The sequence below is a fragment of the Panthera leo genome, chromosome F3 (genome assembly GCF_018350215.1).
Source record: "Panthera leo isolate Ple1 chromosome F3, P.leo_Ple1_pat1.1, whole genome shotgun sequence".
NCBI lineage: Eukaryota > Metazoa > Chordata > Mammalia > Carnivora > Felidae > Panthera > Panthera leo.
In genome coordinates this window covers 11,521,194-11,546,325 of record NC_056696.1, presented here as the reverse complement: position 1 = coordinate 11,546,325, position 25,132 = coordinate 11,521,194, and the positions used below count along the sequence as shown (strand labels likewise).

The following is a 25,132-nucleotide window of genomic DNA, read 5'->3' as shown; positions in this document are numbered from 1 at the left end:
AGTGTTTATTGGGCACCTACTATAGGCAAGGCACCGGGTGCTGTGGGGTACAAAGACGAGAAGGCTAGTCCTCACCCTCAAGGGGTTCACAGTCTAGGGGGAGAGAGACACATTCACAGGTGACAAAAACACAAGGCAGGATGGGGCGAGCTCCACAAAACGGAGGCAAAAACCGGCGGGGCAGGATCACACGTGCCCAGGCACCTCAGGGGTATGATGTGGGCAGTGACGCCTCAGCCGGCCCCCGGGGGGGAGGGGCGGGAGTCCCAGAGGCGGGACGGAACCGAGAAGGACAGCTGAGGTGCCAAGAAGGCACAGAGGTGGCAAAGTCCACGGAACGTTGAGACAACAGGCAGAACGTCGACCTCGACGGAAACGTAGGACGCTAATGGGGTCACGCAGGGAAGCTGGAGGCTCGACGGTCGACGGTGTCCTTCCGGCCAGGAGGTAGGACTTCGTGCTATAGGCAACGGGGAGCCATGGAGGGTTTCTGAGCAAGGGAAGGTCACAGTCTCATCTCCTCCATCCCAGGCACGGAGCTGTGAGTAAACCGTGACTAGCTCTCTGCGTGTTCACGTCACTCGGTGGCCTTACGCCCTCCCTTGGCCTCAGAGCAGAAGCCCGGTGGCCACAGATGCTTCGCAGGGCGGCACGAGGCTGGAAAGCCTCAGGCCAGGTGAGCTCAGACAGAACAGGAAGTGCGGCCTTCTGGAACCATTTGGAAGTGAGGGGCAGGGCCGAGGGAGGTGCTCAGTGAGGTTTGGTTACCTAAGCGGGTCGCAGATGAGCTGCAGAGAAAAACGGGAGCGTAAAGAGACACCAGGGAGCCTCATCAGACTAAATCATCTCCCGTAAGCCACCCACCCCCCCCCCAGCTCACTGGGCGAGGCGACCCCGCAGTCTAACTTCCTGGGATCCGCAGGTGGGGTTTCTAAAAGCTCTACGCATAGAAGGTTCTCCGCCGACACCCTCCCTAGGATCCTGCCTAACCATCCAGTGAAGAGGGAGAATGGCGCCCTCCCCCACCCGGGCCACCCCAGCCCGAGAAGGGATGCGAGGCCACTGCCGTCCAGGTGGACACGGCGATGCTGGTCAGCGAAGGCTCCCCCAGAACCTCCACGCCGGCTGAAGCGGGTGCCTGGGCAGAGAGGGGCGAAGTCACGGCCGGGCCCCCCAGGAGAAACGTCCCCGGGGAGCTGGCGTGCACGTCTGGGCCCGGCCCGGCGGGGCCCCCGCCGCTGTTACTGATGGTCCACAGGCACGGGTAGGGGCTGCAGAGACAGAGACACAGACGCTTGCTGAGGGCCCCGGCCTCAGGACAGAGCACCCGGCCACGGCTTTCCTTCCAGCTCTGACCCAGAGGGCCCAACCTGTGAGTGAGACCCCTCCCTGGAAGAGAGGGGACGTGACAGACACAACGATTGGGACACCCAGGGTCGGAAAACCCGGGTTCGCGTCCCGGTCTCCCGCTTACTGCCCCCGAGACCCTGGTCCAGGCAATACCTCTGAGCCTCGGCTTCCTCACCTTCAAGATCTGGAGTGATGATGATGTGCACGTTACAGACGCTATCACAAGGATTAGACAACAACGAGGATACGAGGCCTCGCACGGGGTGCTCACCCAACGGTGGGCGTTATAATGAACTCCTCCATTGCTGGCTCCCAAACCCAACTGCTTGCTGGAACCACTTAGCAAGTTCTGACGCCTGGGTCCAGCCGCCAGAGAGCCTCGGGTTTTTACCAGTCTGGCGTGCCACTTGGGGATCAGGACTTTTTAAAGCTTTCCGGTCGACAGTAACGCGCAACAAATTTTGCGCCCGAACATAGATGAAATGACTACGGTCGGTCGGGACAGGCCGGGTAAATGCCAGCGCCCTAAGCCTTCAGCCATCGAGATGTCCTGACATTTTAGAGTCTCTGTTATCGCCTGATACTGAGCTACGGGAGAACGGGCTCGTTGCGCAGTGACGGCACTGGACGCATTTGCTGTTCTCCAGCAAAATCGCGACGGGAGTCGGTAACAGGTTAAAGATGCTGCTGGGGGTGGGGGGCGCCTGGGTGGCTCCGTCGGTTAAGCGTCTGACTTCAGCTCAGGTCACGATCTCGCGGTCCGTGAGTTCGAGCCCCGCGTCGGGCTCAGGGCTGATGGCTCAGAGCCTGGAGCCTGCTTCCAATTCTGTGTCTCCCTCTCTCTCTGCCCCTCCCCCGTTTGTGCTCTGTCTCTCTCTGTCCCAAAAATAAATAAACGTTAAAAAAAAAATTTTTTTTTAAAAAAGATGCTGCTGGGGAAACCAGAAACAGAAACGCCAGCCTGCACTCCATGCCATGGTCCAGATACTATAGACCTGTCTGGGCCACACGAAACCTGCAAAAGCCCATGCTCTGGCTGTGTGCTTGTTGTCTGTCTGTTTGTTAGCTCGCTCGGCCTGCTGTGATTTGGGGTCTGACCTCTAGAAGAGGTCTCTTCTACGGCATCGCCCGCGGCAGGGCCCCTGCCTGATGCCCCGTGGGCCAGTGGGAGAACCAAGCACTTGGTGACACCACCTACTGGATGACCTTCAGGACGTCTTTAACGTGTCTGAGCTACGGTTTCTCCAACAGTAAGACAGGGACTTTAACGGCAGCCTCGTGGATGTCGCTGAATACCGTAAACAACTAACAAAATATCTAGGACAGAACCTGCCACGTGATCGTTTACCATCTTCAAGGACTCGCTTGCTCACTTCGTGCCACCACAACCCGAACCCGTGCTTTTCCTTTAGGTAATCCAGCCGCGTACCGACCGATAGGAACAAAACGCGAGCCATAACTGCCAGGCTTCGTTTGCTAGCAGCCACACGTTTTAAAAAAGACAAAAGAAGGAAAAAATGCACTTATTGGTAATAATATCTTATGGAACCAAAAACGTGCAAAAAATTATTTCAACATGCATTCAAGGTAAAAAAAAAAAAAAAAAAAAAAGAAGAGTTGAGATGTTTAATTCTTTGTTTCCTGCCCAGTCTTCAGACTTCTGTGTACTCACAGTACACGTCCATAGGGACCTGCTGCATTTCAAGGGTTCAGTCTCCGCAGGCGACCGCTGGCTGCTGCATGGGGTAGCCCAGCGCCAGACCCTGATCGCCACGGCCACATCAGTATCAAAACCATCAAGATCCTAGCAACCCCGGCAACACCCACGCAAGCTTGTTAAATGCAGAATCTCGGGCTCCAACCCAGACCTGTTCATCAGACTGTGCATTTTTTTAGAGTTCTTACTTATGTTGAGAGAGAGACTCGGTGAGCAGGGGAGGGGCAGAGAGAGGGGGAGATAGAGAGCATCCCAAGCCGGCTCCGCGCTGTCAACACAGAGCCCGATGTGGGGCTCAGTCTCACTCACCGTGAGATCATGACCTGAGCCGAAATCAAGAGTCAGACGCTTAACCAACTGAGCCGCCCAGGCACCCAGATCGTGCATTTTAACAGCATCCCAGGTGATTTTTTTTTTAATGTTTACTTATTTTTGAGAGAGAGAGAGAGAGAGAGAGACACAGAGTGCAAGCGGGAAAGGGTCAGAGAGAGAGGGAGACACAGAATCCAAAGCAGGCTCCAGGCTCTGAACTGTCAGCACAGAGCCCGACGCGGGGCTCGAACCCACAAACCAGGAGACCACGACCCGAGCAGAAGTCAGACACTTAACCGACCGAGCCCCCGCCTCCCAGGTGATACTAACACCCATCTAAGTGTGAGCAGCCCTGCTGTAGACCAAAGCACTACGTCCCCCTAACATTTTCTAGACCAGCAAATCACAAGTTACCAGACATCTCCCAAGACCCCCCTTTTCATTTTGGGTCCCTTCTAGGACCTTCTCAAAACTCTGCACACAGAACTGAACGCAGCAGCGGACATTTACGTGGAACGCTGCCGCTTACAACGCATCTTAATGCGTGTTCTCCTTGTGAGCTCACCGTAACCTACCGAGCCGCTCATATCATTTCCGTCTTAGCGATAAGAAAGCGGACGCTCGGTGAGGCTCAGGAAACCGCCTGGAGCCACAAAGCCCATACCAGGTAGAACCAGGACTGAAGCCAGTGTCCGTCAAACTCCAAGGTCCCTCCCTGTCCCTTTCCCCACACCGATCTCCAGAAGTTCGAACGACATGCAGGTCTCCGGTGCGTGAGTTCCGCCTCGGGTCCGGCATGCTACATTCTGCCCTGTTACCTGGGTTGCGGGCCAGGCACCCACCGTCCGTTCCCCTGTTCGGATGGGTGGCTTAGGAGAGCACCGACAACTCAGGGTCTCGGCATACAGTTGAGCAGGTGCTCTCCCACTCCCTTCTCTCTGAAAGTGAAAAGCCCATCCTGTTTTCATGTTCCCTTCCTAGTGGCTTAGGAGTCAGGACAATGGCTTAGGCCAAGGCACCCGAGGAAGAAGAATGACCTTGAGTCTCCAGTGCTAATGTCAAGACCTCGAGACCACCAATGAGCACGTTGCTGGCGTTGGTCTTACCTAGGCCCTGGATTGATCGGCCCGCTGGTGTGGGGTACAGACAGGATGCTGGTGTGGGGTGTGGAAGATAAGGAAGTCCAGCTGTCGGCTCCGGAGAAGACTTGCAGGTTATTGCTGGAGCTTTCTATCAAATTCACTTTGGGGAAATAACAACAGTTCAGTTGATGGGGTGTGTACAACACGCAACGATGGCGGCCAATGATATTATTCGAGGGCGAAACGTGACCGTGGCTCATGCCACAGGGGCCAGTAGTTTGTTAGTGCTTTCCGAGGGAAACGGCAAAGAAGGAAGCCCTCAGGAATACAGAACGTCAACCACATGGCACGTTCCGGTCCTATCTTACTCTGCACAACAGCGACCTGTCCTCTCCCCTTTGCCCATGGGGCTCAGAGAGGAGAGGTGATCCGCGCTTCGTGACACAGACCCGTCTGACTCATCACCACCCTCACGCCCCCTGAAGAACGGATCGTGTCAGCATCCCCTCAACACAGGCCGAAGGGCCCGCCAGTGCCCCAGACGAGATTTCTAAGGACCCACACCTTATTCTTCTCAGCAACCCCAAGTACATTTAAACACCTCAAGAACAGTGTCTTCTACGTCTTTGGCTCTCCATGGGCACGTCTTCTACGTGCATAAATAAGAGAGAGGAGGGAGGCAGGCCGAGGAGAGCGAGGAAGAACATTCCAGTGCGCACACCTGGCTGACCCAGTCGCTCCTCGTCAGGATGGGGCACCTGCAACTTCTTCAGCCCCAGCTCTGTTTCCTCCACCTTTCCCTCCACGCTCTGTTCCAAATCCGTTCCCCGGACACCCTGGGTCCCCTCCCCCCACCCCGGGCCTTTGCTCACCCCACTCCTACCTCAGGGCCCTTCGCCTCTCCTGGGCCCCCTGCCTTCCGCCTTCCGCCTCTGCTCACCCCCACCTCTGTCCGCTTCTATTCACCCTGCGAATCTCAACTTAAGGGTTAACCCCTCCGGGGCAGTTACGGCTGCTCGTTTCCCTCCGTTCCCACAGCACCTGGGCTTAGGTGTGTTCTAGAATGTCTCTCAGACTGTAACGTGCAGGAGAATCACCTAGGGATCTCATTAAAATGTAGACTCGTCCAGAAGGAGAGCCCGAGAGTCTACCTTTCTAACGAGTTCCCAGGTGATGCTGTAGGTCCGAGGGCCACACGAGAGCTCTCACTGCCTGGTGTTACGATTCGGTATTCATGTATCCGCATGGGCCCGAGTTTCCTCAGGGAAGAAACTATCCCTTCATCACCTTCCCATCCACTGTCTGGACGAGGGCCTGGCGTGTAGCAGGGGCTCAGAAGCTGTGTTTTACGTGCTGACCGTGGGAAAGGACCGGGAAGCAGAGCGAGAACGCTGCCCACTTTCTCGTGTCATTAAGCTACATTCTATGCCTTCCCGGAAGCAGCTCTCAAGGCTGCTGGGAGTGGCACACGAAGGGACACAGAGACAGGCAGCCGGTGACCCAGAAAGCCCTCTGCAGACAGAGCTCAGGGTGGGATCTTAACCCTCTCCTCCGACTCCCATGCCATGAATCTCACTTATTTCTTTAGACAACAACAAAAAAAAATGTTTAATGTTTCCTCATCTTTATTTTGAATCAGAGAGACAGACAGAGAGAGAGAGAGAGAGAGAATCCCCAGCAGCCTCTGCACCATCACCGCAGACCTCGAGCTCATGAATCGTGAGATCAGGACCTGAGCCAACATCAGGAACAACCCAGAGTCTGGGTCTTTAGGAAGACCCAGAGGTCTTCCTAAAAGCTCCCCAGTTCTGGGCCCCGCGTCCCCCGGACGTAATACAAGTGAGGAAAAGAGCCCCGCGGAGGCGGTGAGCGGAGGCCCTTCACCCCCATGAGAAACCAGGAGACCGAGCGTCTTACGAAACAATTATAAAACACGAATAATGTTATAACTACATAACCAACTATTAGTATACAAAATAAAACATTAAAATGACAGGGCGCCCGGGTGGCCCAGTTGGTTAAGCGTCCGACTCCGGCTCGGGTCACGATCTCACGGGTCGCGGGTTTGAGCCCCGCGTCGGGCTCTGGGCTGCCAGCTCGGAGCCTGGAGCCTGCTTCGGACTCTGTGTCCCGCTCCCTCCCTTCCCCTCCCCTGCTCACGCTCTCTCTCTCTCTCTCTCTCTCTCTCTCAAAAATAAAGAAACATGAAAAGTTTTTTAAAAAGCCATCACAATGATATTACCCAATACTATTACCTATATTCGGATGCTTCTTTTTACTACCCACTGTGTACCCATTTCTCGGCACCACCGCCCCCCTTACCCACACCCCCAAGGGCCTAATTCGCAAAATCACACACCTGAGGGAGAATGGTTTCTATGCATGTAGGCAGAAGGATAGGGAGCCTGCCGGTGACCGCGGAGGCCAGGATAGTGCTCATAGCCATGGTGGGTGTGGGTTGCGGACAGAGGCAAGGGTGTCGCATACTGGTAACTGGCGTTTCCTGCTGCACACGCTCCGTCAGGATTGGAAAAGATCCAGCCTCCCACTAGAATAGACAAGAGGAAGACACAGAGACCGACTCTGAACTCCCACACCAAAAGGCAGCTGACCAGCCAATGCACATACTGCGTCTCTGTGTGAACGACGCTGAACATCCGCCCGGGGTAGCGACGGGGACCGCGGCCGCCGCCACCCCCCTTCCACAGCAGCACCGAAGCTGGCTTCTTTGGGGAAGGATGACAGTTCCTATCAAAGTTGGGAAAGCCTCTGGAGGAACGCTGGGCCCGAGCGGCATAAAAGACCGTTTGAATGAAAAGTTACAGAAATGCAAAAGTGAAGTTGCTTCTGACTTCACTGAATTAAATTAAAAGTCAGTCTGAGAAGCAATAACCTGTTGATGTTAGACGCATATGTAATGTCCAGCTGGGGGGGGAATGTTTCATGTGGTTACACAGGCGTGAAGGCCTCTTTCTGCCCAGCGGGAAAGGTGTCTGTGGTTCTCATTCCAAGCAAGACGAGCCAGGATGGCTCACAGAAACTTGGTTTTGAATGGAAAACAAAAAACATGAAAGAAAGAAAAGGCATCGGAAGAAAGAAAGAAAGAAAGAGAGAGGAAGGAAGGAAGGAAGGAAGGAAGGAGAAAGAAAAAGAAAGAAAGAAAGAAAGAAAGAAAGAAAGAAAGAAAGAAAGGAAGAAGAAAGGAAGGAAGGAAGGAAGAAAAAAGAGAGAAAGAAAGAAAGAAAGAAAGAAAGAAAGAAGTGAGGAAGGAAGGAAGGAAGGAAGGAAGAAAAAAGAGAAAGAAAGAAAGAAAGAAAGAAAGAAAAGAAAGAAGGGAGAAAGAAAGAAAGAAAGAAAGAAAGAAAGAAAGAAAGAAAGAAAAAAGAAAGAAGGAAGGAAGGAAGGGAAAGAAAGAAAGAAAAGAAAGAAAGAAAGAAAGAAAGAAAGAAAGAAAGAAAGAAAGGAGGGAGAAAGGAAGGAAGGAAGGAAGGAAGGAAGGAAAAAGAGAGAGAAAGAAAGAAAGAAAGAAAGAAAGAAAGAAAGAAAGAAAAGAAAGGGAGAAAGAAAGAAAGAGGAAGGAAGGAAGGAAGGAAGGGAAAGAAAGAAAGAAAGAGAAAGAAAAGAAAGAAGGGAGAAAGAAAGAAAGAAAGAAAGAAAAAAAGAAAGAAAGAAAAGAAAGAAAGAAGGAAGGAAGGAAGGAAGAGAAAGAAAGAAAGAAAAGAAAGAAGGGAGAAAGAAAGAAAGAAAGAAAGAAAGAAAGAAAGAAAGAAAGAAAAAAGAAAGAAAGAAAAGAAAGAAAGAAGGAAGGAAGGAAGGAAGAGAAAGAAAGAAAGAAAGAAAGAAAGAAAGAAAGAAAGAAAAGAAAGAAGGGAGAAAGAAAGAAAGAGAGAAAGAAAAGAAAGAAAGGGAGGGAGGGAGGAAGGAAGGAAGGAAGAAAGGAAGGAAGGAGGGAAGGAAAGAAGGAAGGAAGAAAAAAGAGAGAAAGAAAGAAAGAAAAGAAAGAAGGGAGAAAGAAAGGAAGGAAGGAAGGAAGGAAGGAAGAGAAAGAAAGAAAGAAAGAAAGAAAGAAAGAAAGAAAGAAAGAAAAGAAAAAAGAAAAGTTTGTCTGATGCAGGTGTCCAGTGGGCAAAACCAGGCATGTGGTCACCCTGAACTGGACTCCTGCCCCCTTGGTTTGCCACATTAAGGGACACACCTGAAGAAGCTCGCTGAGAAGACCGTAACGTGTGAGCTTGGAAAAGATGCGGTTCACAAGCGGGTACTATACACAAGGCCTGGTATTCCAGCTCCCTTTAAAAAGTGTTTTTCTGGGGCGCCTGGGTGGCGCAGTCGGTTAAGCGTCCGACTTCAGCCAGGTCACGATCTCGCGGTCTGTGAGTTCGAGCCCCGCGTCAGGCTCTGGGCTGATGGCTCAGAGCCTGGAGCCTGTTTCCGATTCTGTGTCTCCCTCTCTCTGCCCCTCCCCCGTTCATGCTCTGTCTGTCTCTCTCTGTCCCCCCCAAAAAAAATAAATAAAAAACGTTGAAAAAAAAAATTAAAAAAAAAAAAAAAAGTGTTTTTCTGAGAGCTCCTCCCTTCGATGCACGATATTGCTGCTCCACAGTGAGCATGTGCAGAGGCGCAGGGGACCGAGCGAGTAGAGGGCCCCCCACCCCCAGCTGGACCCGAGCAAACCCCCACAATTCACATTAGAGCGTCTCCGACACCAGGGTTAACTTTCTGCTCTGACATCACTCACCTGGGATTCTGCTGCAGCTTTAGGGGGCTTCCTCCCCTCCTCCCATGCCATCCAGACATGGGGAGGCCAGTGCCCTGTTAGGGTCGCCCAGCCCCCACACAGTCCCCAGCGTCATATCACTCACCTCACCCTATGGCTTTCCTGTCAGCCTCCCCAGTCTCCCCCACGTATGCAAGGGAAACGCTGCAGTGGTGACCAACACAAAAATGGGCAAACACTAAGAACAGGGGCAATTCAGGCCAGACTGACAAGGGTGTGGGGTGCAGAGTGGAGACGGAGGAGACAGTCCTGAGCCTCTGGGAGGTGAAAACTTGAGTCTGAGAAATCCATCACCCCCTGCCTATCTCCTGCCTGAGTTTCAGTCCAGTCCCCCAGGAACACCAGTTCTCTCTGGGAATTCTGGAAAGGGCATACACATGTCTTGAGTGGAAGAAACAACCTGTGGAGTCTTGAAAGAAGCTTTGGAACACAACAGGTAGGGTCCGAGTGCAGTCTGGGTGGGGTGGCTCCAGTGTTCCCCCCCCCCCGACCCCAGGCATGTCCCACCCACTGTCCACCCAACTCACAGTGAGAATAGGCCACGTGCTGGCTCTCAGAGACAGCTTCCGGAATGTCTTTTAGGTGATTCCTGAAAGAGAGGAAAGTACACCATGGCCATCTGGCGTATTCTACAAGTCCTGCGGAAAGTCTACCCCATATTCTCTCTGCAAAGCACTCTATATCTTTTATCTCGAATCTCTCCCTCCCCTTCTTCCTCCAGGATACTTTATCTAATGTGCAATTCCTCTTTGAATTTCAAGTTCATGTGACTCCAGCTTGCCATATTTATAGCTATCCCTGTTTAGTCTGATCTCACTGATTTGGGGTCACTGCTCCCGCCTGGCGAAATTCAAGCAATAGCAACAGCTAGGATTTGCGTAGGACTTCGGGGCACAAACGCATCTGTGATATGCTAGAACCACCGATAATCCCGGGGGGGAAATATTCCTATGTCAATTTTACAGATTTTAAAAGTGGACCTCAGGGGCGCCTGGGTGGCTCAGTCAGTTAAGCGTCCGACTTCGGCTCAGGTCACGATCTCGCGGTCCGTGAGTTCGAGCCCCGCGTCGGGCTCTGGGCTGACGGCTCAGAGCCTGGAGCCTGCTTCCGATTCTGTGTCTCCCTCTCTCTCTCTGCCCCTCCCCCGTTCATGCTCTGTCTCTCTCTGTCTCAAAAATAAATAGACGTTAAAAAAAAAATTTTTTTTAAAGTGGACATCAGCGAGGTTAAGTGACTTATGTAAGGTCACACAGCCAGGAAACGGCAAAGCTAGGACTCCAAGTCAGGACCGCATATTCAAAGTTCTGTTATCTCACACATCAGATTTTTTTTTATTTTTTTAGGCCTTTGGTTATCTGAAATTACATTAAATCCAATATTGACAGGACGGACAAAGCCCTTTGATAGAAATCAATGATAAGCACTATTTTTTTTTTCTTTTTTTCCCTAGAATGGAAAGGAAAAACGCAAAGGTGTACAGCCACTGGCCTAAAGTGACCATTCACGATCCCAGAAGTCTCTGAACGTTCTTCTCTCAAAAGCTCTCTCCTTTATGAGCTACCTGTATGAATCACTCACCTCTCCTAGGCTCCATGCAGTTTAAAAAAAAAAAAAAAAATTGAAACCATACTACTCAGAGATAATCGGAGGCGGGGAGGAGTGAATTATTAAAAATCTGAATCACGTAATTATGTTTTCTTAAACGTGCCTGTGCTACTTTCGAGAGCTGGTAGTAAAACAGAGCTGACAAAACATTGCCAGTTATGAGGTTCCCCTGGAGCCCTGCTTAAGGGACAGATAATTAGGAACTTTGTTGAATTGCGATCATTTTGTTGAAGATCGAATTGAATGTTGCAAACCTCTTTCTATCAGAGGGAGTGTGTGTCCTTTCAAGATCATCCTGTCATCAATCTCACATTTGCAGAAGCCAACCCGCAAGGTTTCGCTGCAATTTCTCTACTCACCTCTCCTTGGCATCCAAGAAGGCTTTGGCAAAAGGGTTGTACTTGATTTTGAGAGCTGTTATCTTGCGTTTACAAAGACAAGAAGCGTTAGTGAAAGCGGAACACGTTACGAGCAGGCAGAACCCTGTATCTCCACCTGTGAATTTCTGTCCAATCGGAAGGATTCCCCCTCTCTTCCCTTTTCTCCCTGTCCGCGTATCTTTGCTTCCTTCTGCACGAAATTACTAGTACACCGTTCCTGACAAAGGATGCTATATTGTGGCTGCAGCGAAAAAGGCAAACGCAGCAAAAGCAAGCAAGGGAAGGACAAAATTAGAAAGGAGCAAAGCCTGATATGCTAAGCCTGCCATGTCTTCTTTTATTTATTCGTCCTTTTTTTTTTATTGAACACCCCCCCCCCAAAACATCCCCATGTCAGTTTTCTAGTCCCTGGGAACACAGTCGGAGTGATTCCCCCTCACCCAGAGAGTACGGCCCAATGTCACTCCATAAGTCTTCGGGGATCACTTACTCCTTGGGCCACGTTCATGTTCACACAACCTCAGATTCTCACTCCCACCCGCCTTCGCGCCAACCCGCTGGCCTTCGCGGGCGTCCTTTTTCTTCAGCGCCCCCAGACGTACATACACGTGTATATGACGCGTGTGTGCTCTCGTGACCTCAGTGTAAGTGATTTGAGGGCAGTGCACACATCTGTGATGCCCATCACAGTAGTCCCAGCAGGTACTAAGACTCAACAAATATTTTGCTGAATGAACAAGCGTTGGAAAGAATGTTCGCTGCAGCAAGGGCCTGGGGGCAGGAAGAAAAGTGAAATAAAAGCACGCCTCTTTCTGGCCCCGGGAATGCGGAAGAAATCAGAAGAGGGAGGAAAGCCACAGAGCCTGATGCGAGTGACCTGGTCTTTCTCCTGGCCTAAACCCGGGGGGAGGGGGGGAGTGGGGAGAGAAGGGGGGGTGTTCGGGTGCATTGGGAGACCTAGCATGCAGCCCCAGGTGCAATGCACCCTCTCAGGGTGCATCTACACCCATTTGGCTGGAAAGTGTTGGAAGTAGAGGGAGGCTCTAAGGTGGGGTTTCCTGGGCTTGATTCCCAGGGGGGAAATCAAGGTGGAAACACAGCATGAGGCTGGGGAGCTTGCCGGACGGGTGGCCTTAGCCAGGCTGGTGGTCCAGAGGGGACTCTCTAGCACCCACCCAGCAGGCAGCCTGACTAAGGGAGCAGGTGGGAGTAAGTGGGCAGGGGCATCGCCGTGGAGACCGAAGGGGCTAGGGCTTAGTCCCCAACACCTCCTCCCCACTCTCTAGAGTCGCAAAAGCCATACCCTCCCCTCAAAGACCCAGACTCCACCATAGGGAGAGAAGCAGGGCAGGGAAGGCCGTCTAGAACACAAGCCTGTTTTAGCCTACGGTCAGCACCACCTGAGGGCCTGTTTAAATGATCTAATATTTAACTGATCTAATCTGTAACTGCTTGGAGGCACTCGGCCAAGAGGCCAGACGACTTACAGAAACGAAATTACGTTTTCTCTGCACGTCTGTGATGGGAGTTAGACCTACAATTCAATTTCACCTCGAGGCACTAAGGCAGCCGTTTCCAAATCCGAACGCTCATCATCAGAATCCTTTAGGGAGACTTTAAAAACTACAGATTCGGGGCATCATCCCTGGAGATTCTGACTCCATTGGCTGGGCGGGGGTCGGGGAGGGGGGAGCTCCAAATCTTTTAAAGCTTCCAAATAAAGATCTACAGCTTAAAGCAGCAATAAGATACTTTGGGGTTGTTCTGTTTTGTTTTGTTTCACCTAGCAGATTATCAAAACTGAAAAGGGCTGATCGTCACCCGTGTCGGGAACCGTGGGAGGGTTGCAGAGGCGTGGGCTCTCTGGGGGAGGTAACTTGGTGATGTCCCACGATTCTCAACCCACCCCCTCCTTGACAGAGAATTCCATTTCTAGATGTTCATCCATGCAAGCAAACAGCGGGGGCGGAGGTACTGGCATATTCTTTGCAGCATCACGGGTCAGAGCAAATAAAACACCTGTAAACAACCTAATAGCCACCCTGGGGAGCTGATTGCCCGAAAGACCGTATATCCCCCGCAGGCACTTCAGAAAAAGAGATATGCCTGAACTTAATCACATAGAAAGATATCCATAATATGCGGCTAAATGGGAAATAAAAAGAAATTTTCAGACCAACATTGTACTTCATTAGCCAACTTATGTAAGTCTATATTCTCATATATATTTATATATACAGAGAATACGTGTCGGGGGAAGACACACACTTTAAGCTGTTATTTGTGGCGGCCTTGGGGAGTTGGATTCAAAAGGCAGGAGGGAAAGAATACATTTTTACCTTTTGTTTGTAATTTTCACTGAACGTAGTTCTGCACTATTATTGTGGGAAGTTTCTGTAATGAACCTGTATTACTTAAAAAAAGTGTTCGTTTTTTTTAAGTTTAGTCAGAAAGGATCTAACCCGCCCCCAGCCCCTCCGATGACACACAGACCTGGAAAGCCCTAGAAGGTGCACACGGACCCAAATGTCCTGTGCCCAAACTAATCCACAGAGGCCAGGTTCTGCCTCCTCGGCTCAAAGCGCCAGCGGCTCCCGTGGGGCAGGAAAGACCTCAGTGTGCTCAGCACGAGCCAACAGGACAGTGAGCCTAACCCAAGCCGGAGGCGGGCGTGCAGGGATCAGCTCTCACAGACCCGCTCCTGGAGCAGGAGACCACCCGGCTCTGAGCACCAGCTCTGGGCCGAGCGCACGCCGGGCCCGGAACACAAAGACTCCTGGGTCTGTTGGTTTTAACGCAGTGCACAACCGTGCACCAGGAGAGCAAGGGTGGCAGGCCTTTGGCCAACAGGCAAGAGGGAGTGGAGAGTGGCTTCCTCCTGCTTAACTTCATCTCCGCTGGGGTGTTCCGGACTCTAGCTCTGCTAGATTCACCGGTGAATCCCAGAAACCCACCTCTCACCCACGCTTGGTCCCCATCCCCCACCCTCTTCCAGGGGACAGCCGCCCAGGCACGCGCCTGTGCACACTCACCTCCTCGTTCTGATAGGCGGTCACGGCTATGAACTGGGTTTCTGGGAAGGAGCAGTTCATCACCATTCGATGGGCACCTCCGACGCGCACTATGTGAACCTGAGGTTCGTATTTATGCAGAGAATTCAACATTATCTGTTGAGGTGGGAGAGGAAGAGAAGGAGAAGCCATGCAGAGCCTGGTGTAGCACAGGCAATAGTGACCCCTTTGGTTGGTCCCAGGCTGGGCACCCAAGCCCGGTCAGGGCCACACGTTTCGAATCCGGGTCACCGGAGCTGCCACCACACGATTCCCTTGTCTGAGAACTGAATGGCGGGGGGGGGGGGGGGGGGGGGGGGGGGGGGGGGGGGGAGGGGGGGGGGGGGAGGGGGGGGGGGGGGGGGTGTTATTCAGAAGCTCCCAGGGAGCATGAAATGAGAGCTTATGCTAGGATTGCCAGAAAGTTCTAAAGCGTTCGGTTCTCTGCCAACATCATGCCTTCCTTTTCTCTCTCTCTCGCTCTCTCTGGCTCTCTCCCTATTTTCAGAACAACAGTGTGGATTTCGATCCATTAAAACATACTGTTTTTCTCCACATGAGGAATCCTGACATCTCAAAATGCTGACGTGGCTGCCTGTTGCGAGCGACTAGCTAAAGAGTAAGGATGTCTGACGTCTGACGGTTACCTAGCACCCACTCTGCGATTCACACAGAAGCCTTCTTAAAAGTCTTAAGTCGTGGGGGCGCCTGGGCGGCTCAGTCGGTTAACCTTCTGACTCACGTTTTTTGGGCTCGGGTCATGATCTCAGGGTTCGTGAGTTCGAGCCCCACTGCGCTGACAGTGCAGAGCCTGTGTGAGATTCTTTCTTCCTTTCTCTCTCTCTCTCTGCCTCTCTCTCAAAATAAACAAAGTTAAAAGAAAAAGAAAGAAAACGTCTTCGGTTGTGACATGTGGGAGGCAAGAACAGGTCGCTTTTCAGTTTCCTGTTTTAATAAAGAACTGAAACCTTCTGACTATTGCCCAGGCTTGGGTGGGTCACCTCCTCCTCCTAAACCGTCAACTCCCGGGTCCCGGCTGGTTAAACATGGGGATCAGAGGAGGCCACAGAGATGGGGGGCTGAGAGGCCGACAACAGGAAATAGGGGCGAGGGCCTCGCCTCCCAGCTCCGGCTCTGAACAGCCTACAGAGTTCCCCCACGCTGCCCCCCCCCAAACGGTCTACATTTTATAACATAAATCACAACCTTACACATTACGCTAGTATCCGCTAAACAAAGGAGGAAAAAGCCCCAAATTCGTGTTTACTCTGATTGGAGACCTTAAATAAAACCTTCCTTCTTTAAGGTGTGTTTGTTGTTCTGAAAACCCAAAGCGGATTCAATATTCTATTGACAATTATCATCATGCCCGAGCCGAGGTAGCAATTATTTCATTTGGGAGCCGCTTTTTATTAAGGCATTTGTCTATTGCCAACATGCCACTTATACCAAAACAGAGGAGAGAGAACAACAAAACCCCGGTACCCACAGCCATCTCCTTCTCCGGGGGGCTGGGTAAAAAGCCCCACACAAGACAAAACTCTGAAAGGGCCCTCGATGATTAAGTAAACTACCGCGCTCTCTCCCTCTCTCTTAACATCAGGAAGTCCATTAAAAACTGAAAGCACCAATTAAGAGCTGTTTATTCCTGTTCACATTTGGACTCCAGGGAATAATTGGCTTCCATGGGAGAAGAGGCCAGTGAGGACCCCTCTAATTGCCTAAATGCACCCTTGATATTTCTTGATTGGTGGTGTGGGGCGGTCGGGGGGCCAGGCGATCAGGCGACCCGATCTTACCTGCCCTCCTCCATTGAGCTTGTTTGTCAGTTTCACTTTGCTGAAGGAGATGGGAGCTTTCATCCAGTGGGCCCCAAAGTTGGGGGAGTCCGGGTGGATGTAGACGCAGCTGTGGCTGGAGACCTCTGGCTTGCCCGCGGGCACCCATTCCCCGTTGACATACTTCCAGCGGTGACTGTCCGTTGGGACGAAGTCCAGCAGGAGGGAGTACATGGCATTGGGGTCCAGGCCCGTGACACTGATCTTTAGGACGGGGAACATCCGTCTAAAAGAAGAGGCAGAAACTGAGTCACAGGGGGGATGGTGGCGGGTTCGGGCCACCCTTCGCCTGGTCCGGCCGTCTCTCCACTGCGCGGAGACCTTCCGTGGAGAGCCTCGGGGTACAGCGAGTGACCCAGGACAGCAGCCCCCCCATTCCAGAGCCTCTTTTTTTACAAATGCATTTTAGACTGGGGTTTTAGGGGCGCGCCTGGGGAGCTCAGTCAGTTAAGTGTCAGACTCTCGATTTTGGCTCAGGTTACGTGATATCGAACCCTGTGCTGGGCTTTATGCTAACAACGGGGAGCCTACTTGGGATTCTCTCTCTCCCTCTCTCTCTGCCCCTCCCCCCGTGCATTCTCGCTCTCAAAATAAATAGAGTTAAATATGTCTATATCTATAGAGATATATGGGTTTTACTGAAAACCACTGTGCTCCATTTTAAAGTCTGAAAACCATTAATCTAGTCATTTGACAGAGGACCCTGAAGCCCAAAGCCTATCGTCACATGCCACGTTCTCACGGAGTCCTTTCTTCAAAGACTTCCTCCGGGCACACATCAGTTCTTCCATTAAGGCCACAAACCAGTCCTTCCCCTGTCACAGAGAACACTAGCTCTGAATGACAGCAATAGCGTTGAACGGCGAAAACGTGGTTTCATGGTAAAAATAAGTGAGGGAACGCTTGGCTCTACAGAGCTAGACCAGTTCCTTCCCTGCGTGACTTCTCAGAGCCTTTAATCTACGAATGTGCACGATAAACCTCCGAGCAGATGAGGACTGTGCACACACGGAACTTATAGGACAGTGGAACCATCCTTTCACTGAGCATTTTGTGCGAATTTGTGTTCAAGGGATGTACTCGGAGACGCACCGATCTGGAGTCCTCAGGCCTTCTTCCACCTTCTAGAACGGTGCCAGCAAATGTGCTCTCACATGCGTGGAGAGGCTACCTCGCTTGGCTGCTCCCTCTCTCTGGTTTGTTTTCCCTTCACCGAATGTCCTAAGGCGCTCTAATCTATCCTCAAAAGACCTGGTTTCCGGACATGCCCCCTCCACCACCTGATGGCCCCGGACGTCATCGTATTGTGAACACGTCTTTTGAAATCCGAATCTCCACATTGAGAAGCTAATAACCGAGAGTCTGGACACTTGCGACCCAAGGCGGTCCCCCGACCCAGCAGCACCAGGATCACCTGGAAACTCATCAGAAACGCGGAACCTCCGACCTCACTCCAGACCCACTTTTCCCAAAGCCCCGGGTGCGTCACAGGAACATTAAAGCTGAAGCGGTACTTAGCTTCAAAGCCTCTTTGGCTTTGAAGACAACAACGAAGGAGGGGCGCCTGGCTGGCCCAGTCATTTAAGCGTCTGACTCTTAATTTCGGCCCAGGTCATGATCTCACGGTTCGTGAGTTCGAGCCCCGCGCCGGGCCCTGCTTGGGATTCTCTCTCCCTCTCTCTTTGCCCCTCCCCCAGTCTCTCTCTCTCTCTCTCGAAATAAATAAACTTGAAAAGAAAAGAAAAGCAAAGGGACCTGACAGGCAGATGACAAGGGACGGACCCAAGCCGTGCAGGCTCCCTGTCTCTCCTGAGCTGAAATTACGAGGGCTTCCTGAGCAATCTGGACATAGACCAGAATTATCTTCCCTCGGCATTTCCTTTCCTGGCTCCTCTTTCAACTTGGTCTTCCAGCTGGCGGTGGTGGGGTGTGCTTTCAGACCCCTGCCTCAGAGACCAGTTCCCGTCTCCTCGCGGCGGAACACAGAGCCTGGTTCGTGTCTCTGGCCCGGGACTCGGTAAGGATTCGGCAGTCCCTCCGAGAGGCCGGACGGAAGAGCGATCTTGGTTCCGTCCCCCGCCCTTCCTGAAGTTGTTCTCCAAGCACACTCACCCCAGCCTTGTCCACGGGGGGCAAGAACTCCACGAGCTAATTCACCAAAGTGCTCATTCTAAGGCCTGGCGCCCAGTGAGTGCTTTGCAAGCGTCGGATGTTCTGTCATTACGTCCAAGCCCTTCAGCTGGCCCAGCTCTGCTTCTGTTCCAGAATCCTGCCCCGGGGCAGTGACTTGGGAAGTTGGAAACGCGGGACACCAGCTCCACCTCCCTTCTGCCTGGCTGACAGGTGCCAGTTCCCTCCGCCTTTCTCTCTGGAGAGAAGAAGTCTGGGCAGAACAGAGGAGTGACTGCTGATGGCTTTGGGTTCCTTTTTAGGGAATGTTCTGGAATTAGATAGCGGTGATGGCTGACTATTTTAAAAACTATTGAATTGTATACTCTACAAAGGATGAATTCGATAGCATAGGAATTCTTTCTCCAAAACAAAAAAAAAACAAAAAAAAAAAAGAGCAAACTAATAACTTACACCACCACAGTTTTTTTTCTCCAGCAGGATCACAGTTATTTGCCCAGAGACCCTGGCCTTGGCATCACGAGTGGGAAATGCTAAAGGTTTCCTCCTTCCCCCGGCTCCCAGCAGAACTGTCTCTCCCTTCCCTCTGTCTTGGTGGGCACAAGGAGACAAAATCTAAATAGGAGGTTACGACAAGTATGTGAGTTAAAAGAAGTTTCTAGGAAAAAATGCATCAGATGATGCACCTCGAATCCAGATCCTGCCTGAACACGGCATGACTCACCTGTCTTCTCCTCTCCATTAATGATGAGACTTTCATGATAAGGAAAATGAGGATTCTCCCCGCGGGAGGCTCCCTGTGTCATCTAAATTCTTCCATTTGTGCATTCTTTTTCTTTTTTTTTTTAATGTTTTATTTATATTTTTGAGAGAGAGACAGAGCATGAGGGGAGGAGGGGCAGAGAGAGGGGGAGACAGAATCCGAAGCAGGCTCCAGGTTCTGAGCTGTCAGCACAGAGCCCAACACGGGGCACGAACCGACGAACTGTGATATCATGACCTGAGCCGAAGTGGGCTGCTTCACCGACTGAGCCATCCGGGCGCCCCCTCTTTTGCTTTTTCTCCGACAGAAGGATTTCATCTATTCTCTTCTCTCATATCAGACTGAACTATTCCCTTTCGCAATATATTTTAATGTTTTCCGTTATTTTAATAATCCTGGCCACGTATAGAAAACGAAGCCCCGGGGCACCTGGGTGGCTCAGTTGGTTAAGCGTCTAACTCTTGGTTTCAACTCAGGCCACGATCTCGTGGTTTGTGAGTTTGAGCCCCGTGTCAGGCTCTGTGCTGCTGGTACAGAGCCTGCTTGGGATTCTGTCTGTCTCCCTCTCTCTCTGCCCCTCCTGTGCTCACGGTTTCTCTCTCTCTCAAAATAAATGAACTAAGAAAGAAAGAAAGAAAGAAAGAAAGAAAGAAAGAAAGAAAGAAAGAAAGAAAGAAAGAAAGAAAGAGAAAGAAAGAAGAAGAAAGAAAGAAAGAAGGAAGAAAGAAAGAAAGAAAGAAAGAAAGAAAGAAAGAAAGAAAGAAAAAGCAGAAACCTCCTGAAAACACAAATGTCATTTGCAAAGAATCACAAAAGCGGGCATCAGAAATGATCGTAGGGGTCAGATTGGGTCACTTTGACAGCCAGGAGCCTGGCTTGTTTCCACGACGTACACAGAGAAGAGATGGTCTGGTTCCTGGTCCTTTGCTTTCTCTGAAATGCTGAAGTTTGGGTTTGGGTTTTTTAAGAAAACTCAGGAATTAAGTGTGGATCACTGTCGTTTCACACACAAAGTTAGAAAGCACCGGAAGTTTTCTCAGTAAGGATACGCGGTACATGTGAAAGCAATAAAAAGAAAAGAAAGCTCACGTAACACATCTTCTCACACTAAAGTGCGAGGAAGGACACGGCTGCTCCAGCACGTGGCCGGGCTGTTCTCTCCATGGTGTGATCGTATAACTCTGCCTTAAGATTTACGAGATGACTTAACGTAAGACAGTTTTGCCAGCGACAGCAGCTAAACACGGAATTTTACGGCACCCGGGACTTAACGTATGTGCGTCTCACTCACGTCTCATTTTGCCCCACGGAAGTAAATGTTGCCATGCCCATTTCACAGATTGTGCACTTGGGGTTCAGGAGGTACATGTCCGTGCTCCTCTGACTCTGCCCCACTGCCTCCTCCTCTGGTACGTTCACCACACCTTTTCTCTCTCCTTTTCTTTTCTTAAATTGAAGTATAGTTTACGCCCATAACACCAGTTTCAGGTGCACAACATAGTGTCGTTCCTTTAATATTTTTTTTAATGTTTTCTTTAGTTTTTGAGAGAGAGACAGAGGGTGAGCAGGGGAGGGGCAGAGAGAGAGAGGGAGACACAGAATCTGAAGCAGGCTCCAGGCTCCCAGCTGTTAGCACAGAGCCCGACCCGGGGCTCGAACCCACGCACCGCGAGATCATGACCTGAGCTGAAGTCGGACGCTTAACTGACTGAGCCACCCAGGAGCCCAGGATGAACTGCACTTCTAATCTGGTTGATTTTCCTCCTTCTGTTTCCAAGGTATGGCTCACCACAGAGGAGCCCCAGAGTTGGTGAGGAGCTGAGAAATATGTAAGTCGGTCCCTAATTCGGGAGTTGGGGGGGGGGAAGGAGAGAGACAGAAAGAAGGGGGAAGACAGGGAGAAAGACAGAGGGAAGGAGGGAGAGGGAGAGAGGGAGGGAGGGAGAGAGAGACAGAGAGAGAGAGGAATAGAGAAGCAAATGCAGCAGGGTGAAAAAAGCATTCCCCAGAACCATGCTTGAGGGACCACAGGTGGTTGGGCCTTGCCCGTGAACTCTGCTTTGCTAGGAGGTCGGTTCCTCCCTCTGTCTTCTCCTAACGGATCTTGAGAGCCAGTGCTGCGAAGGAGGCTACGAGGAGTGACGTTGGCAGGAAGACAGGGGGCAGCTGTTGGAGGTGGGGAACAGCAGAGATGGTTAAAGGTAATATTCACCTTCCGCTCTCACCGCAGAACTATAATATTCGTCAACTACCCGTCAGGATGTGTGTGTGTGTGCACGCGCGTGTGCACGCGTGTGTCGAGGCTTGTGCGACGGTAAGCAGCCTTAAGAGTAGCAGAAGGAACCCGGTTAGCAGAAGGCAGCTGGCAGCAATACCCACGATCCCCATGAATCCTAACTGTGAACTCTGGGGGGAAACGGTGTGTGAGCTACGGGGCAGGGAAAAGCATTTGCCTGATGCACAGCCTCCGTTTCCCCCCCTCTCGCACGGTCAGCTCGCTGCCCTTAATCACTGGCAAATTCAACTTAATGATTCCCCACGCTTGTTTGTTTGTTTATAACACATGGGCACACCAATTACATCTGAAATGCTTCCAATTTCTGAAAACGTGTGCAAGGCAAATCGAATCAGAACTGAGTCGAAATTATTTAACTGCGTGGAAATACATGGGAAATACGGCCTTTTCCACTCAGGTGAAGACGGTATAGTAAAGACAACAAGAGGCACAGGCGATTTCATATATTTGCCTCGGAAGCCTGGAATAAGGGTGTTGTTGTTGTTGTTGTTGTTGTTGTTGTTTTCTCCGACCTAAAATTGAAGTTCCTGGCTCCAAGGATTGAGATGAAAGAGAATACTCGTCAAGCTGCACACCCTACAGATGATTCAAATGAGCTCTAGGGGGATGTTATAATTGTTGCTGTTGTAGCTGAAAGACGACTGAAGAGGGAAAACTAAAAGTTGTATTTGGAAAGGGGGAAGGGGGAAAGGGAGGAGGGGAAGAAAAGGAAGGACAGGGAGTGAGGCAGGAGAGACGGAGGGAGGAATGAAACCCATCAGGGTCCCGGTTTCTGGGGATAATCCAGGGGGAAGTCCTTTCTTTACTACCTCTGATCAATGTCAGAGAGAAGCCTCCTCTGTGTGTGTGTGTGTGTGTGTGTGTGTGTACACACACACACACACACACACACACATATATATATATACTGAATTCTTTCATCAGCCCACCCTATGTTATTTCAAAACTTGCTATTAACACAGAACAAGGAGACATCAAGTGGACAGGAGCTATCTGATTACCCTCATTGAAGCTTCTAGACCCCCAAAAGTCTGCCCACAGGGGCAGGCGGGTTATGTGAATGGAAAGGGCTACAGCTGGGTGTTAAATACCAGAAACAGTCTTCCGCACAGAGAAGGGCCACGGGGGCATGCGCCCCGGGCTCAGGAGTTGGTCTGGAAGCAGGGATGAAGCATCTGGAGATAGCGGGTCTGCAGGTAGAGGCCGGGGGTACAGAGGAGATACGCAGGGACAGACGGTTAAGGGAAGACAAGGGGACAGGAACAAGAACGATCTTTTGGTATCGAGAACGTTAAGATGTGGCTAACAATCTAACCTGTGAAAATACGAGATAGGGAGTAATTCCAGGCCACGCTCACTCACCATCCACCGCGTCAATTTCTTAGACATGTGTCTTCCCTTCTTTATCTGAAGTATAAGGGGAACGGTCTCCTCCTGGAAGAATCTCGATCCTAAGGGGTTCAGAGACCTTTAAGAGAACCTGAGAAATGACTCAGTTCACTGGAGGAAGGGAAATGACAGCAGGACCTCCACAGATAAGACTAACCGAGTTGGCTGACATGAGACTTTTCTACAAAGGCTATTTTTTCACATATCTAACATTAAAGGACTTTAAACTTGGGAAGATTTTCCAATTTTACATATGCAGAAAAAGTATTTAGGTGAACAGAGGCACGTGGAAGCCATTCCCAAATTGTAAAATTACGGGGCACCCGCGTGGCAGTGTCATAATTCTCCCAGGTAGACAAGGACTGGTTCAATGTCAGTACTGTGCATTTCATTCAAAAATAGGAAAGCAAGACATCGGGGACGGAGGCATTTTGCACGAGGGCAGAAGCCTGCCAGAGGTCCTGCTGGCCCCAACTCTTCTCTCTTACCAGCATTTCTCCGAAGGGCCACAATTGGAGCTCTGCTGAAACTGAGCATACCGAAAATGCTTTCTGACTTTTGTACTTGTTGACCTTGTGAACCAAGGGTTCTGTGAGCATCGTCTGACTCTCGGGAGCCAGTCTGGCCAAGCTGGGAGCAGAGAGATTTTCTTTCAAAATATTTGCATCTCCTCTGCTTAAGCGAAACCTCCCACTATTACCCTGACAGCCACTTAGCAGGGCTGGATTTAATAGAATCCAAGAAATGCCACCGGAGATCGGTTTCTGTTAATCTCTCATTTGTGGCGATGGGAAAAAAGCGGGTCTCTTCTCTTTTCTCAGACAGTATGTTATGGCTTCAGCAACTATTCCTGCGATGGTTCTCCCGTCACCACAAACATACACAATCTCAAAGGAACCCTCACCACAAACACACACGACGAAGCAGACGTCGCGACAGGCAGTGAGATGAAATTTGCCCTTTGGCTCCCGATCTTCAGCTAAGTCCACAATTCCCTGGCAAGTTTGCTACCCTTAAGAGGAAGCATCCGGCTTCCAAATAAAGTTGACTTTCACCTTATCCAAACGGCGGTGGAGCTCAGGTCGGCTCCAAGATACGCAGTCAGTCAAAACATAATATCACCTCCCGACTAACTTGCCTAAGGCCCCCACTTATGGTAATTTCCCAGGATTTCTCCATGGAGAATGCATGCAAGGTGACTTCATTCTCTGCTCTGACCTCGGGAAATTAATCAAGCTGGCTGGGGGAAAGCCGTCTGAGATTGTTCTTCTCGTGAGCATTTTAATCCGACTCGGCTGCCTCTGAGTGAAGAGCGGCAGCCTCTTCCATTTTCGGGGGATCTCACCTCCCTCGCCAAGCCCCCCCGCAGCCCAGGCCGGGCCGCAGATCCACTCACCTGCCATTCTTGGTCACGATCATTTCGTTAGTGACTTCCTTGAATCTCTGCCAGAGAGGCGCGTCCTCCAGGATGATCTGAAGCTGCTTCTCCGTAGGGTCACCTTTTTCCCTCCCTGCCTGAAGCTCACTTTCTACCACATTGAGCAGCCGAGAAACAGTGCCATCACTGGTCTTCTGGGCGCCCAGCTTGCTCATGGCCATAGGCCCCTCTCAAACTTGGCCGCGGAGCGTCGTGACCTACCTCGAGCCTGCTTCCAGCTCCTTCCTCCTCTCACCTGCCTGCTTTTCCAACCCAGCCCGGCAATGCCTGGGGAGCTGGGGAGAAGATGCTTTGGCTCTCGCCTAAGCTCCTAGCATGACACCCCTTAAAGTCTCCAAATTATACCACCAACCTGTTAAGCTTCAGTGGGGAGGGGGAGGGGGAGGGCGGGGAGAGGTAGGAAGAAAAAGCCCTCTCTTAATTACTCATTGGATCAGGTGGGAGAGAGCCTGGCTTTCCCATTGGCTGCTGTGCATAGAATAGACATTTAAGAAGAGTACTCCATCCAAATTATCAGGCTTTTATCTTGTTGTACCTGAAGAGGTCTAATCACTGTTTTGAGGACCATTTTCCCATTAATTAAAACTGTTCCAGGCCCAGACTGCGACAATCAGGCAAATCATGTTTGTGTATAAATCGTGGCATGTGGTACCTATAGGAAAAGAGCTCCTGGGGAGAATCGCCAAACTTGAGGCCAAAGCAGGCTGTCCTGCCACAGTCAGGAACCCAAATCCCTCCGATATCTACCAGCCCCGGATGGAACGGCAAACACGAAAGGCCAAAGGCACCACGCCAGGGAATATGGCAGCCGTACCCAAGAGTGAGTGAAGATGTTCTGTGTGCCACCCACTCAACGGTCAGAGATCCAGAGAAAGGGGAAAGAGCCAGGGCCCCCTTCCTCCCGGCACACCCCCTACTGCTCCTCTCCCTCCTCCGGGACCCCTGTGCACACACAGGACCCCAGCACCTCCCGCAATCAGATCTCCAAACCTCGTCCTTCCTCCC

The 25,132-nt window shown here is 51.1% G+C and overlaps 1 protein-coding gene across 1 annotated transcript; it reads right to left on the bottom strand.

Annotated features, from left to right (window-relative positions):
- Positions 1-24,288, bottom strand: TBX19 (T-box transcription factor 19). Its single transcript, XM_042925224.1, has 8 exons — positions 24,086-24,288; positions 16,073-16,337; positions 14,256-14,390; positions 11,203-11,264; positions 9,766-9,827; positions 6,821-7,009; positions 4,486-4,621; positions 1-1,271 (listed from the first exon to the last, which is right to left on the bottom strand). The coding sequence occupies exons 1-8, from the start codon at positions 24,286-24,288 to the stop codon at positions 986-988; spliced, it is 1,338 nt and encodes a 445-aa protein (XP_042781158.1). The 3' UTR covers positions 1-985.
- Between the last annotated feature and the right edge of the window lie 844 nt (positions 24,289-25,132).